Consider the following 15,914-nt stretch of genomic DNA (forward strand, 5'->3'; position numbering starts at 1 on the left):
CATAACCAAATTCTATTTGACATTAGTTGCATAAGCATTGGAATGGTCATTTAAGGTTAAAACAAAAGATACTAATGTAGGGCACTATCAGTAACCACCAAGACTAGGCTGAGGGAACGCTAGGTTTTAATATACAGAAGACCCTTGCTGGCCCGGATCCAGGTATAGGAATGGAGGGAAGGGAGAGATGGCTCGACCTTTATGGCCCAGGACCACGGGGGAGCAGTCATAGGGTACGAGTCATCAGTGGGTGGGGCAGCTCCATATATACAGTAGTCAACTGTATAATGGAGGAAACATATCACCACAGCTAACAAAGGAAGTGACTTGTAAAAAAAAAATAAAAACTACACTTCCCACTGTTACAGCACCAGCCACCAGGGTTCAAATCCGATGCCACCTGTAAAGAGTTGGTACATTCTCCCAGTGTCTGCGTTGGTTTCTCCTGACTCGTTAAAAGGTGCCGGGCCTATAGGGCAATTGGGTGGCACAGGGGGTTCGTGGGCAGAAAAGGCCTGCTACCGTGGTGTATGTCCAGATTTTTTTTTTAATTAAATAAGTAGTAAATTGAAGTTTTTTGCCATCGTTTTGTGAATTCATATTTTTAGAATGAGAGGTGTCGAAATCACACTTTTTCTGCCGCACTACTTGAGGTTTGAAATCCCAGTGACTTTCTGAACAATTTAAACAAGAAATTGACTTTGGAAAGCACTACCCAAACTTTTAAAAATCTTGCTGGCAATTGCATTCAAGCAGTTAGGTTAATGATAATAGATTTAGCTTAAAAGTACATTTTGAAGGCAGTTAACATGAAGCAGTAGTAAAGAGTGAGCAGGTGACAGCTTCGGCTACTTACTTCTGAGTAAACCTGCTGTCTGCCCTTCATCATGAGTATTGAACAGAATGTTGTGTGCACTTCCTTTAGGTGCTGCCCCCATTCATGAAAACTGAAGCACACAGTGGAGATCAAGAAGCCAATGTTATGGCACATAAAAGAGTTTTTTTTTAAAAAAAAGCAAAGGAATGTGGGTGAAAAGCCAAAAAAAAAGAATTCTTAGGATGCTCAGATCCACCTATTTCTTCACTGGATGATGAAGATTTTGCTTCCTGAACACTTTTGGGAATGTTTTATGGATTCCGGGCTGTTGATCATGAAAATCACCTTAACATTTTCCTATCACCTACCGTTCTTTAGGTAGAATCTACTTCCTGTCATGTTTTAAGGCTACACCAGGCAGACAAAAATCATGAAAATTAATTTTCTCCATTCACACTTGCACTTCTCTCCTGCTGCTCTTGATGCAATCAGTGACGAACATGTTGAAAGTTTTCACCAGGACATTGCCACTACGGAAAAGAGGTATGAGGGAAAATGGAATCCATCAATGCCGGCCGACTATTGTTGGACACTGACATGAGAGGCATCAGATGCTGAGTACAAATTAAAATCAGCGGCAAAACATTTTTACGCCAGATGAATTAACGTAATGTGTCGGCATCATTATGCGATTAAAACATGTTAAATTTAATAAAAGTTCATTTAACGTTTATCCAACTTCCTACGTGATACAGCAAATCTGAAAGTATCCTTGTGTTCATCTTGAAGTTGTCTACCATAATCTCCAATTTATTTTCTGGAATTAGAGCTTTGGGGAAAATGTTAATAGACAGGAATAGGCTATTCAACCCATTGAGCCAGTACCACCATTCATTGCAATCACGGCTGATCATCCAGAATCAGTATCCTGTTCATACTTCTCCCCATATCCCTTGACTCTGCAAATTTTAAGAGCTCTATCTATCTCTTTGTTGAAAGCATCCAGAGAAGTGGCCTCCACTGCCTTCTAGATGAAAAAGTTATTCCTCAACTCCATTCTAAATGGCCTATCCCTTATTCTTAAACTGTGGCCACTGGTTCTGCACCTCCCCCCCCCCCCACCCCCAACATCAGGAACAGGTTTCCTGCCTCTAGTGTGTCCAATCCCTTAATAATCTTATATGTTTCAATCAAATCCCCCTCATCCTTCTAAATTCCAGTGTATACAAGCCCAGTTGCTCCAATCTATTAACCATTTTACAATCACTTCCTTCATTGAAGTCTATTGGCAAATCCAGCACAGGCTGGCTCTGGGTTACGACTGCCCAACTATTCATGGACATTCCATCACAGCTGGTTCTATGAGCATCTCCCATACATGGTTGTTCATTTCTATTTTACACACAATTTGGATTACAACTAGCTCTCAAGACCTGAACCCTGTCACAACCCTGTACATCAAAAGCACAAAATAAAATGTAAGCGATCACTGCAACAGAAGTTTAATTTCAAAAAATTACTTTTTTTTAAAAATAATAATGTGATGAAATATTCTGACCTGCCTCACAATTGCCAAGAAGAAAATAAAATTAAAAAAGAATAAAACTAACAAATGAAAAGATCTATTTTTGCTAACTACTTTCTTTGCATTTAATGACATGATAAATGTATTTCTTTACAATATTTTAGTAAGCCTTTATCAAAGAGGTTATTGGTCACAAACCAAAAGAACCACGAAACCAAATTTGCCTCAAATACCTTTGGATGACATAATGCCGGTTATCAGCGATAAAAAAAATCAAGGTAAGACACACGTGACTTTGACTTGCACTTTAAAAAAAAAATTATTTCCCCACAATGCAGACAAAACCACTGCTCCTTACAGCCTGGCTCTTCGCAGGGTATGATGAGGGATGGGCCACAATAGGCAGGCCTGATGGATTTTTCCTAGGGTGCAATTTTCATACGTTACCATGGGAGTCAACATCAACTTTATTTTTATTTTTCACACTATAAACCATATTGACCAAGATACATACAGACATTTTTCTTCTTAAATATATACAGTGTCGTTTTCTCCCCCTTTTCCCCCCTCCCTTCCCCCCTTTCCCATTTATTTAAAGTTCAATCTATAAGATACATTAAACCTGTTAATAAAAATAAACAAGAAATTTTACTAAGTCAGTTCTTTTCATTATCTTCTCCTTCTGTCATTTTAGGTGATGGAAGTCCACGGTAGGATTTCTCTATTGTGTTTCATGTATGGCTCCCATATTTGTTCGAATATTGTAATGTTATTTCTTAAATTATATGTTATTTTTTCTAATGGAATACATTTATTCATTTCTACATACCATTGTTGTATTCTCAAGTTGTCTTCCAATTTCCAGGTTGACATAATACATTTTTTTTGCTAGGGCTATCATAACAAATCTTTTTTGTGCTCCATCCAAATCGAGTCCAAATTCTTTGTTTGTAGTCAACATCAACTTGATGAGACTCTGTAGATCATCTCACTTACTTCTTTCATCCTCAGTTAAGCATTAGAAGAGTTGCACAATGGTCTCTCAATAGACATCGGCCAACTTTAAGCCATCATACAGTCACAATTACTCCCATATATTGTGTACAGGAACAGCATCACCATCTTTTGACTTAAATGTTTCCAGACCAAAAATCTTAATATTTTGTTCATTTAATATCCAATGGAGACTTAACACAGCTCCATGTAAAGCAAACAAATAATTAAACAGCTTTTATCAAAGACAAGCATTTGACAACTAATGTAAGTGGCATCCCACAGCATACAATATGTTCCAACTAATCTGCTGAAGAAATGTGGGTGTTGTGCTACTGTCTCTTGCTATATTTGGAAGTAGGAGAACGGAAGGTGATAAGACCCAGAATAATACCTCCTCGGTGCTCCACGATCATGGAAAGCAGTTTTCATGCAAATTTCAGTAAACATACAATTTAAAAATAATTCTATGTATGATAACTGCATTTTATGGAATTACTTATTGTCATTTATCTATCCAGGCAAGATCTGTACTGTACTAATACGTGTGCTCCTCTACTTATGATGGCCCGACTTACGATTTTTTGAAGTTACAATAGTTGTTATTGCTATATTTTATGATTAAAAATTGTTTTCTCTCTAGTGTGGAATAAAAGGCATTCAACATTTGATTATAAAATAGGCTTTGTTTTAGATAAATTTGCCCAACTGGAGGCTATGGTAAGTGTTCAGAGCATGTTTAAAGTAGGCTCGGCTATGATGTTCGGTAGATGCGGTACTGTACCTTTTTCGACTTGCGATGGGTTTATTGGAACGTAACCCCATTGTAAGTTGAGGAGAGCCTGTGCATTCAACGAAACGGTTTTCTCCATTATTCACAAAAGATGACATCTTGCCTTCCTTTAAAGATTTGATATTTTGTAAGGACTGTGATCTAAGATTTTAAGTGTCACTGGTTCAGCAGGCAGGTCAGCCAAGAGGAAGTCCACATGAGTGGTTGGGGGAATCCTGCCTTTTGCTATCCCCATCTGCAAGGAAGTGTCTGGTCTTAGTTCTGTAACTCCCCTTGGTCGCCCAGCTTCCAGCTTTGCTAAATGGAAAATCTTGAGGGGAAAAAAAAACAAATCCTTTCCTCGTGGTGGGAGGAAAATCTTAAAGTGTTATCAATGGGTTAGTGAAAAAGGGCTCGTCAGATGTCGCGAGAAACGCACAGAATGCTGGAGGATCTCAGCGGGTCAGGCAGCATCCATGGAAGGTAAACCACAGTCGACACTTTAGGCTGAAACCCTTCAACAGGAGGGTATCCCGATGAAGAGTTTCGACCTGAAATGTGGACTCTATTTTGATATCCATGGATGCTACCAAGACCCGTCAAGTCCCTCCAGAATTTTGTGCATTTCCTCAGTTTTCTGGCATCTGCTGTCTCTGTTCAACTTCAGAAGTCTCCTTGGTCTGAGCTGCCATTTTAAACATGAACAGATTGGGGTGCCAGCTGCATCATCTCACCCCATTCAGAGCCTGTCTTGTATTTCTATTTGCTGCTGGGATAGATGCCTTAGCCTCGTTGTCAGATCTCCAGCTGGAAACAGGTGGGTCAGAGCAGGAGGTACAAATACTCTAACAAAAATTAAACTGCTCCTTAGAGTAATGCGAATACGCCTTGCATGTTATTAAAAATCCATACAATTTCTGAAGTACACTGTGAAGCACCTATACGTTATATCAAAGGCTGTCACATCGGAGATCCGATCCTGACGGTTTTCTGATTTCTCATTGTATTACATGGAAAATACAGATCAGAGGTCAGGTGCTTCCTCACAGGAGATGGAAATCAACAAGAGAGCAATCATTTAAACAACACTGATATTAGCTGAAAGACTGATGCCTTGGAGCACATTGTTTTCTCAGACATCGAAAAAAAAAAAATCGCACCTGCTCTATGGCCCAGGGAAACCAAAAAGGAAAACAAGGAAGGACTTTATCTGAATTAACCATAAAAACAAGTTTGGACTCCTTTTAACATACACTTTCTCTTTCTTTTCCCCAACCTCTGGGTAATCATAACATTGTTCTTTTCGTTGTTTATATTGAGTTAAATGAAGTCTGTGGCTGCAAATGAATAAACACAAATCAAATAAAAAGAAAATTATTTGTATTTATAAATAAATACTAAAATTCTGGCAGAGTTCCTGTTCCCCTCATTTTGGGAGATCTGATACAAATCAAGAGGAAGTCCCTGGCTCTCCATCTCAATGTTTTTTTTCTAACCGCTAACAAAACTGATGTAGATATGCAGAAGGGAGGACCTTTTGCCCTCGTAACCTCAATATTCATATAAAATACACATTTCCTCTCTGCTTCAGTACCATTCATTGAGTGATGTCCTCCAATAACCTTGGAGGATAACATCCACCAATTCCAAATCATGAAACTTCAAATCACGTTTGATCCAAAATACATGGTTTTTGCAGAGTTTTAGAACCGCTCTGGTTTTCAATAGCATTCCGTGAAATAGATATCAGAGCCAGTCAGCAGTGGAGCTGTCTGTCTTGCTACACTTGGATTTTGGATGCTACCCGGTGTAGAGCTCGTCGAAAGAATCAAAGACTTGTTGATCCAAACCAAGGCTTTTATTAGCAAAAGACAGGAGCTCTTCACAGGTGGCCGACCAGTCCGGAATGATCTGACCTGGCTAGGGACACAACCCTTTAAGGCCCAGACAATAGGCGTGGCTTAGCTCTCAGCCAATCGCTGTAAGCACAGTCTAGATACAGTAACTATATACACTATGTACATTGGTGATAGATCTGTACTATCACACCCGGACACTAACTGCATGTCTGCACATTTCTCTGGCAATACTGAGGCAGCAACTTGTATTTATATTGCAACTGCTAATTGATGGAGAGAGAAAAGAACTGACACAGAACTAATGTGGGTGGGGCTGAAAATGGGACAGAGGAACTGATAAAGAAACAACATTTATGATCAATGTAAAACTTTGGGGAGAAAGCACTGCATGGTAATCCCAAAAGAGATGAGAGTAGGAGAAGGATTGACAAGAAGGAATAGATGTTATCCTGGATTTGATTGCATAGCAGGCAAGGCAGTGAAAGAATCTGTAAATCTAACAATCAGTACATGGGAGAACAAGGAGTCATTTAAGGATCAATGAGGTTAAGGTATCAGGACTAGAACAAGTCTATTGTAATCTGGTTGCACAAGTACGACAAACCGTGATCTCCGGACCTTGGTGCAGAACACACAGACATAACATGCATATAGACAAACAATACATAAGCAGGGCAATTATTCATCTTGTTTCATGAATCTGAGAGCCTCAAGTGGTTAGTGTGAGCAGTTCTTTGGGTCACTCAACATTCTCACTTCCCGCGGGAAGGTGTTTCTCAGCCTGATGGCGCTGGCTCCGATATCCATGCATCTCTCTCCCGATAGGAGCAACTAAATGGTGCTATGTGCTGGGTGGAAGGGGTGCTCAATAATTCAGAGAACGATCCCAGTCGATCACGTCAATAGTGGGGGGAAATAAATGTGGTTGTAATTCTCATTAAAAGGGCAATTACAGAAAATAGTGATCAGAATATCCCAAGGGAAATGTCCAGGACGTGGCAAAGTTATCAACAATTGCTTTTCAGGAAGTGTAGTCAGAGCAGGGAGAAGCAAAGAGAAAATAAACAGTTAAAGCAACAGGGTGGATAAGAGGTTCAAAGATTCAAACAGGGCGATGAAGTTGCAGAATTTGGCCTAGCCAAGGAAATAGGTCATGCAACAAGGGATCGGTGATTCTGAAAGGAATTGAAAATAATGGCTTTGAATTTTCCCAATTTCAATTGCAGGAAATTTGGACTCATTATCACAGACAGGGCAATCAAGAAAAGTCCAGGCACTGGAAGTTAGGGACATTCAGCAAACATGTGGAAGTTTCACAAGGCATCCACAAAGTTTGCAGAGTTCCTCACCGGTCCAATGACTGCTGGAACTACAAGTTTTCTCCAATGAAAAAGGTTTATTATATACATAACAATTATAGAATCGTCATTATTATCATTCAGGTGCCTTGCCATTCGGCGTGGGTGATCATGTTTTTCCATCCGTCCCGATCTCTGACCCTCCAAATTGCCTCTTCTACTTCAGTAAAGGCTCCATCTTTGAGCTGAAGCCATAGTCAATGTTGAGTTCATGGTTATACAGGGGTAAAATACTGAAGTGGTTTCCCGATGCCTTCTTCAGCTGCAGTGTCCGTACTGGATGGGTAACCCTGGCCATTGACCGGCAGATTCATCTGCCCAGCATTATTAGTTTCACAACCATAAATTCCAATTTCTAGAACCTGCTTATAAAAACCGTCCACCATCTTCAATCCATGGCTTCACGTGACCCTGACTGGGAGGCTAAACGGGTACTACACCTTGCCCAAGGGTGTCCTGTAGGCTATCGGACAGGAGAGCCTCACACCTCCTTTTACTGGGCGATTATAGAATCACTTTCAGTAAAAGGAAACCTGTAGAAGGGAAGCATAATGGTGCATTTTCTACAGCTTAAATCTGCATATCATGGTTTTCACACTTCCTTTGATTTCCCTCCCCCCCCCACGACCCCTCCTCGGCGTGCTACCCTTGTTAATCCACCAACCAGATGGCTTCATCATGAGTTCATCACCTTAACAATTGTGGCTTCATCCTAAAGGTAGTCCCCTTGCGTTATCCATCCCTGCCCTTGATGCATCTAGCACATTTTCTTTCCTTCCCAATTCAGAGTATTCAATCTTAAACATTAATTTTGTTTCTCCATCCATGGAGATCACTTGATCTGCTGAGCATTTCAAACATTTTGCATCCTGATTTCACCTTTCCAGATTGTCATTTTTTTGATTTTCACATGGAGTCTTTGAAGACTACACTCAAAGGTCAGTCACTTCAGAAATATCTTTGTTTTGAATTTTCTTTCTCTTTCACATAATGATCCCATAGAATCTGAAGAAAACTTCTCTGTGTGAAGAATTACAACCAATGATATACCAGACACAAAAATATTGAAAATGGTCAATACTTTTGACTCCAGTTCTCTGAACATATTCCTGCTCTGGAAATATTCCTCATAAAGGTACACATTACCTTTGATTGTGATATCGATCAAGACAGAACAGCTTCTTGACGGTGCCCAAAATGTTACCTCTTATGAGTCACTGACGTAAATATCTTTGGTCTTCAAGGATCTTATCTTTTTCATCTTCCCTTTTAAAAGCATTAGGTTTAACCTGGTACCAATGTTGTTTTAAATGTATTTGTTTCTATAGGACCACAGACACAAGAACAGAATTAGGACATTCAGCCTATCGAGTCTGGCCCACCATTCCATCATGGCTGATTTACTATTCATTTCAACTCCGTCCTCCTCACTGCTCAAGGTTCTCAACCTTTTTCTCTCCTCTCACATCCCACTAAGTCATCCCTATGCCATAGGTGCTCTGTGATTAGTAGGGATTGCTTAAGATGGGATGCGAGTGGGAAGGGAAGGTTGAGAATCACTGCTCTAGATCCAATTGTTACTGAAATACTTTACTTAAGAAAAATTGTCATTGGCCCATTTCCTTTGGAGCTAGGAAACAGTGCACATAATGAGTCAATTAGGTACAATTAAAACAATGGTTTTCAAACATTTTCTTTCCACTCACATACCACTTTAAGCAATCCCTTACCAATCAGAGAGCACCTATGGCATAGAGATTACTTAAAGTGGTACGTGAGTGGGAAAAAAGGTTAAGAACCACTGCCATAACCCTTGATTCTGTTCCTAATCAAGCACTTATCTGCCTCCATCTTAAATGATTCCGCCTCCACGGCAACAAAATCCATAGATTCCATGCTCTTCTATCTGATCCAGCTATACAGATGGAACATTTGCCATTTATAGTTGTGACGGATTATATTATATTTTATATTGTATATAGATATGTTTTTGGAGAAGATAGATTGTGGGGGTAGTGTAGGTCACAAACACTTCACAAAACAGATCTCATTTAAAATGCAAGAGCTTTGCTCAAACCAGACAGTCCAGGCCTAGTTAGTGCCTTTGTAAAGACAATAAAAACTGCTTCGCTAAAGGTTTTCACGAGGAGGTGCAAATAGAAGAACCCGAACTCTAGAGACTTCACAAATAGATATTAATTGGACATGCTATGGAGTAATGGATTATTATTTTGAAAGCAACAGATGAACAGGCTCAGAAGTTTGGGTCTGTGCCGCAACCTGTCTGGTTGCAGTTTGCTGTTCTAAGAAGATCATGTGCTTTGGCAAGCAGAGAGAGAGACCAAACAGACTTTCAGAGAGAGAGAGAGTGAGAGAGAGAGTGAGAGAGAGAGTGAGAGAGAGAGTGAGAGAGAGAGTGAGAGAGAGAGTGAGAGAGAGAGTGAGAGAGAGAGTGAGAGAGAGAGTGTGAGAGAGAGTGTGAGAGAGAGTGTGAGAGAGAGTGTGAGAGAGAGTGTGAGAGAGAGTGTGAGAGAGAGTGTGAGAGAGAGTGTGAGAGAGAGTGTGAGAGAGAGTGTGAGAGAGAGTGTGAGAGAGAGTGTGAGAGAGAGTGTGAGAGAGAGTGAGAGAGAGAGTGAGAGAGAGAGTGAGAGAGAGAGTGAGAGAGAGAGTGAGAGAGAGAGTGAGAGAGAGAGTGAGAGAGAGAGTGAGAGAGAGAGTGAGAGAGAGTGTGAGAGAGAGTGTGAGAGAGAGTGTGAGAGAGAGTGTGAGAGAGTGTGAGAGAGAGTGTGAGAGAGAGTGTGAGAGAGAGTGTGAGAGAGAGTGTGAGAGAGAGTGTGAGAGAGAGTGAGAGAGAGAGTGTGAGAGAGAGTGTGAGAGAGTGTGAGAGAGTGTGAGAGAGAGTGTGAGAGAGAGTGTGAGAGAGAGTGTGAGAGAGAGTGTGAGAGAGTGTGAGAGAGAGTGTGAGAGAGAGTGTGAGAGAGAGTGTGAGAGAGAGTGTGAGAGAGAGTGTGAGAGAGAGTGTGAGAGAGAGTGTGAGAGAGTGTGAGAGAGAGTGTGAGAGTGAGAGAGAGAGTGAGAGAGAGAGTGAGAGAGAGAGTGAGAGAGAGAGTGAGAGAGAGAGTGAGAGAGAGAGTGAGAGAGAGAGTGAGAGAGAGAGTGAGAGAGAGAGTGAGAGAGAGAGTGAGAGAGAGAGTGAGAGAGAGAGTGAGAGAGAGAGTGAGAGAGAGAGTGTGAGAGAGAGTGTGAGAGAGAGTGTGAGAGAGTGTGAGAGAGAGTGTGAGAGAGAGTGTGAGAGAGAGTGTGAGAGAGAGTGTGAGAGAGAGTGTGAGAGAGAGTGTGAGAGAGAGTGTGAGAGAGAGTGTGAGAGAGAGTGTGAGAGAGAGTGTGAGAGAGAGTGTGAGAGAGAGTGTGAGAGTGTGAGAGAGAGTGTGAGAGAGAGTGTGAGAGAGAGTGTGAGAGAGAGTGTGAGAGAGTGTGTGAGAGAGTGTGTGAGAGAGTGTGTGAGAGAGTGTGAGAGAGAGTGTGAGAGAGAGTGTGAGAGAGAGTGTGAGAGAGAGTGTGAGAGAGAGTGTGAGAGAGAGTGTGAGAGAGAGTGTGAGAGAGAGTGTGAGAGAGAGTGTGAGAGAGAGTGTGAGAGAGAGTGTGAGAGAGAGTGTGAGAGAAAGAGAGAACTGATTTCTGCAGTCATGGCAACCTGGCAGCTTGTTGAAACCCCATTTTGAAGACGGGTTGTGAGTTCTGAGTTCAGCCTGTTGAAAACCCTTGTGATCCATACAAGAGAAAATGGTTGGCTTGAGTGTTTCACCTGAAATAAGGAAACAAAAGGAACTCTGGTGACTTGCAGAAAAAGGGGTGTTCTTCAGCAAGACACTGAAGTGGCTGATCGGAGGGAATCAGTTTGTGTGTGTCGAACGAGCAACAAATCTCTCTCGGAAATTAACAAGAACCTTCCTCAGTGGTAACCAAATACTTTTAAGCACCAGAGCCTGGTGAAAATTAAAAAAATGTTACATTTTGAGCACAGTATAAGAATTGCCTGATACTGGTGAACTTAGAGGAGTGAGAAGTGAGATTGGACTGTGAATGAAAGAACCTTTCTGAACTTATACACATTACATACTCATGTGCCTAAAATTTGAAGCAGACTAAGTTAATAGTAATAAGTTAAAGTTTGATCCTGGCTTTATTTTTAAAGAAAATTAAAAATGACTTGTTTAAGTAACCATGTGTCTTGGTGAATTTCTATTGCTGCTGGGGTTTGGGGTCCTCTAGGCCTGTAACACTAGTAAACAAATTCAGATGTGATCATGTATTCAATTTTAGCTTGATATGTGATGCAATTTATGATGGGAAAGAAAAGAGAATCAACAAAAAAAATCATCTCATGGCAAATTCACGTTCAGACAGACTGTTAGGAGTCGGTACCCAAGAGCTGGGTAGAACACAAAAACAGACTGGAAAATACAAGTATGTGTGAGGAACTTGCTGACCCCTATAGCTTTTCTCCTCTTCTGTTTCTAAACCAAGAAGTTGAAGCCGGCAAAATGGTTTCTAAATCACTGGAGTGAAGTCCATTGTATGTTGATAAAATGGCAAAAAACAATATCTCAGGACATAACAGAATGCAGTTGAATTATAGTCCAGATAATTGAAAAATAAGGCATATTGTTCTTTTAATTGTAATGTTCTATACCAAACACTTATTTTGGTTCAACTAAACAACTAGGGAGAGCTGAGAGTAATGACTACTGAGGACTAACTCTTCTGTGCATCATTTCCAATAATTTTGGTGGATCCTTATGACTGAATTGGCTTCCTCAGTTTGTTTGTTTTCCATGTATTTTTAGAAAATGGTGACAGGAGATGATAACGATGTGAGCAAATCAGATTCATTGTCGCCTGATATTAGTACTGTAACTATGTAATTGAAAAGTTGTTTTGAACACTTCAAGTTTGGTTTACTAAACAAATAACTCTATGATATACCAGTAGTTCCCATTGTGAATTTTGCTCTGTCCCATTGTATGTATTACACGCAAGATAAAAAGTTTGTACATTCCTCTCAGAACTTCCCACACCAGCAACATTCCTCATGATAGATCATTCTCAGAACTGAATCATAACATTTGCTTTTGACGCAATAATCCTTTTTAGTGCAGAAGTTAACTTGTAAAGGTGCAAATTGACACAATAAAAACCAAAATGTCAACAATTTTGCAAGAATGAATATCAGCTTTCAATGCATTCTGGTAAAACGAGTCGGGCCTCTTTTGAGAGGATATTCCAAGGAGCAAAAATGCAAACAAAATGGTACTTGCAAGGAGATCATTTATTTTCTCATGATTTGCTGCAGATCAGAGTCAGAGAGAGATACTGCATAGATTTCAGCCTTTCAATCTATCAAGTTCCCATCAAGTATTAACCACCCATTTTATATTAATGCTGTTCTTTTTATCCTCCCCACACCGCCAAGATTTTACCACTCGCATACACTTTAGGAACAATTTTACACGAACCAACTAACCTTAGAAGCTCCAGTATTGTTTAACACTGAGGATCCACAGAACACTGCAGCATAGAAACAGACCCCTTCGGCCCTTCTAGTCTGTGCTGAACCATTTTCTGCCTAGTCGCCCTGACCTGCACCCAGTCCACATTCCTCCCATCCATATATCTGCCCAAATTCTTCTTAAATGCTAAAAAGAAATTGATGTTTACTTTGTGATTGTGATTTTATTCCACCGCCCCCCCCCATTACAGGTCTTGACAGGGGTTGTGTGCCCCATGGTGAGTGGGATCGAGACAAGTTTTTGGAATGTATTTGCTGTGGTTGGCGGGGGGAGGGGGGTGGGTGGGACAAATACAGAATTGGGGCAAGCATATGTACATGAATGTTTATTGGATTTTGTAATTCTGTGAAAACAGAAATATTCAAAAAAAATGTTAAAAATCGAGCTTGCATTAAGTTCAGCTGGCAGCTCGATCCACACTCCCACCATACACTGTGTGAAGAAGTTCCCCTAAACTTTCCCCTTTCACCCTTAACCCATGTCCTTGGGTGTGTATCTCCCCTACCCTCAGTGGAAAAAGCCTACCTACATTTATTCTGTCTATCCCCTTCATCATTTTAAATAAGGAGGTAGAAATAAAACTCTTTGCCAGAATTCTACTTTTAAAAAATGTTTTAAAAAAAAACTTTTCTGATTCCAAAAATGGACTCATCCAGCTGCCATAGCCACATTTTCATTCCAAGCATGCACATGCAATCCCAGAATCTTTATTTTCTGTAGTCTATCTCCTATTTTTCTTTTTAATTACACATTTATGGTTAAACAAAGAAAATATATCTGATATCGATGTAAGCAATATTTTGGAGAACGGAAACAAAGAATTTTAGTAAAACACAAATGTCTGCAGTCACTTATTGTGGTCAAAACACAAAAAAACGCTGAAGGAACAGTCAGTCATACCTTTAAGAAGGCCTTACAGTCGAAATATCAGTAATATATCTTTACCTTCTATGGACGCTCTGAGACCATCAGAGTTCCTCCAGCATTTGTGTGTTTTGACCAAGAATTTTAGGCCTAGCATCTGCAATCAGGAATTATGGAGCTTATAAAAATAATATTGAGCAATTGAACATCTTTGAGGTGGTCCTGCGTAGATTCAAGAAAGTTAGACCATGGTTAATTAACCAAATTTAATTTGTTGAGAGGGGATTTGATAGAAGTATTTAAGATTATGAAAGGGATAGACAGAGTGGATGTGGATAGACTATTTCCGTTAAGAGGAGGAAAGATTAAAACAAGAGGACATGAGTTAAGAATTAAGGGGCAGAGGTTCAGAGGTAACATGAGGGGGGACTTCTTTACTCAGAGAGTGGTAGCCGTGTGGAATGATCTTCCGGGAAAAAATAGTGGCGGCGGAGTCAATTGTATTATTTAAGAAAAGGTTGGACAGGTATATGGATGAGAAGAAGATGGAGGGTTTATGGGCATTGTGCAGGGAGGTGGGACTAGAAAGGGGTGTTTGGTTCGGTGCGGACTAGAAGGGCCTAATGGCCTGTTTCCGTGCTGTAATTGTTATGTTATGTTTGAAGGGATCCATGAAGAAATTATTAATGGAATGTCAATACATGTTGAATAGAGATTTCCATAAGTCATTTGGTAAAACCTTTCATAGGTGACCACAAGTTGCTTTGCACTGACATATATTACAAACCCACTAATTCCCACAATTACCTCGACTGTACTTCCTTATACCCTGTTCCCTGCAAGGATTCCAATCCCTTCTCTCAATTTCTCCACCTCTACTGCATCTGTTCCCAAGATGAGGTCTTCCAGTCCAGATCTTCTGAAATGTCTGCTTTCTTCCATAAACATGGCTTCCTCTCCACCACTCAGCCCTCACCCACATCTCCTTCATTTACCGCTCATCTCCCCTGGCCCCCTCTGCCCCCAGATGCAACAAACATAGAACAACCCTAAACCTCACCTACCACCCTACCAGCCTCCACATCCAACACATTATCCTTTGGAATTTCCAGCACTCACAACAGGATTCCACTTCCGGACATATCTTCCCCTCTCCTCCCCTCTTTGCCTTCTGTAGGGTTTGTTCCCTCCGTGACTTTCTCGTGCATTCATCCCTCCACACCAATCACCTCCCCTCCACCTGCCCCTGTGGCCACAGGAGATACCACATTTGTGCCAACACCTCTTCCCTCACCATGGTCCAAGGCCCCAAACAGACCTTTCAAGTGAAGCCACACTTCACTTGTGTATCCATGGGACTGATTTACTGCAACCAGCGCTCCATTTGTAGCCTTCTCCACCTCGGAGAGAGTGGGCAAAGACTGGGAGATCACTTCGCTGAGCACCTTTGCTCTGTCCACCAGTGACAGAGAACTCCCAGTAGCCAACCATTTCAGTTCTGTGTCACACTCCCATACTCACATGTCTTTCCATGGCCTCATGCTATCCCACCAAGACCACCCGTAAATTGGAGGAACAACACCTGGTTTTCGTTGGGGCACCCTCCAGCCGGTTGGCATTAATGTTGACTTTTCTGATTCCGCTAACCTGCTCTCCTCTTCCCCATCCCTTCCCCCGGCAGCTCTCCCCCCTTCTCTCTCTATTCACCAAGCCATCCCTCCTCCCCTTTCTTGCTGCTGTGCCCTCCCTTTCTTCTCCACCTATTACCTCCTGCTTTTGCAACCATGCCTCCCCCTTCACCCTTTTATTCGGATGGCTGGCAAAATTTTTCCATGCTTTGATGAAGGACTCAAGCCCAAAATGTTGGTTATTTATTTTTATCTTTGCTGCATTAAATGACTGCTTGACCTGCTGAGTTTTTACTTCAACCACAATGTCTACAGACTTTATTGCTTTACTTTTGACTGCAAGTACGTGCTCCCTAGAGGCATACATGCATTAGTATCAATCAACACTGAAACCCGTGTCCATGTATTCAATGAATATAACTGGTAGTCAATATTCTTCTGTGTATTTAGTGCAAAGTTTGTCCACTTTTTAATCTATAAAAATCATGGAATCGAAGGGAAGTTATTAAGATTAATAAGAGAATTAAG

At 41.0% G+C, this 15,914-nt stretch overlaps 1 protein-coding gene across 14 annotated transcripts in view; it reads right to left on the reverse strand.

The window, feature by feature from the left end:
* mef2aa (myocyte enhancer factor 2aa) overlaps positions 1-15,914 on the reverse strand; it is a 188,326-nt gene that overhangs the window by 99,740 nt on the left and 72,672 nt on the right. The window contains exon 1 of one of the 14 annotated variants that reach the window (XM_069910352.1): positions 3,172-3,409. The exons of the other annotated variants lie outside the window; for them this stretch is intronic. Within the exon in view, the coding sequence (XP_069766453.1) occupies positions 3,172-3,303 (132 nt within the window). The 5' untranslated portion in view covers positions 3,304-3,409. Of the gene's footprint in view, positions 1-3,171; positions 3,410-15,914 lie in introns of those variants that run through there. 14 annotated transcript variants of the gene reach the window in all.

This window comes from Narcine bancroftii, chromosome 14, assembly GCF_036971445.1.
Source record: "Narcine bancroftii isolate sNarBan1 chromosome 14, sNarBan1.hap1, whole genome shotgun sequence".
Classification (NCBI taxonomy): domain Eukaryota; kingdom Metazoa; phylum Chordata; class Chondrichthyes; order Torpediniformes; family Narcinidae; genus Narcine; species Narcine bancroftii.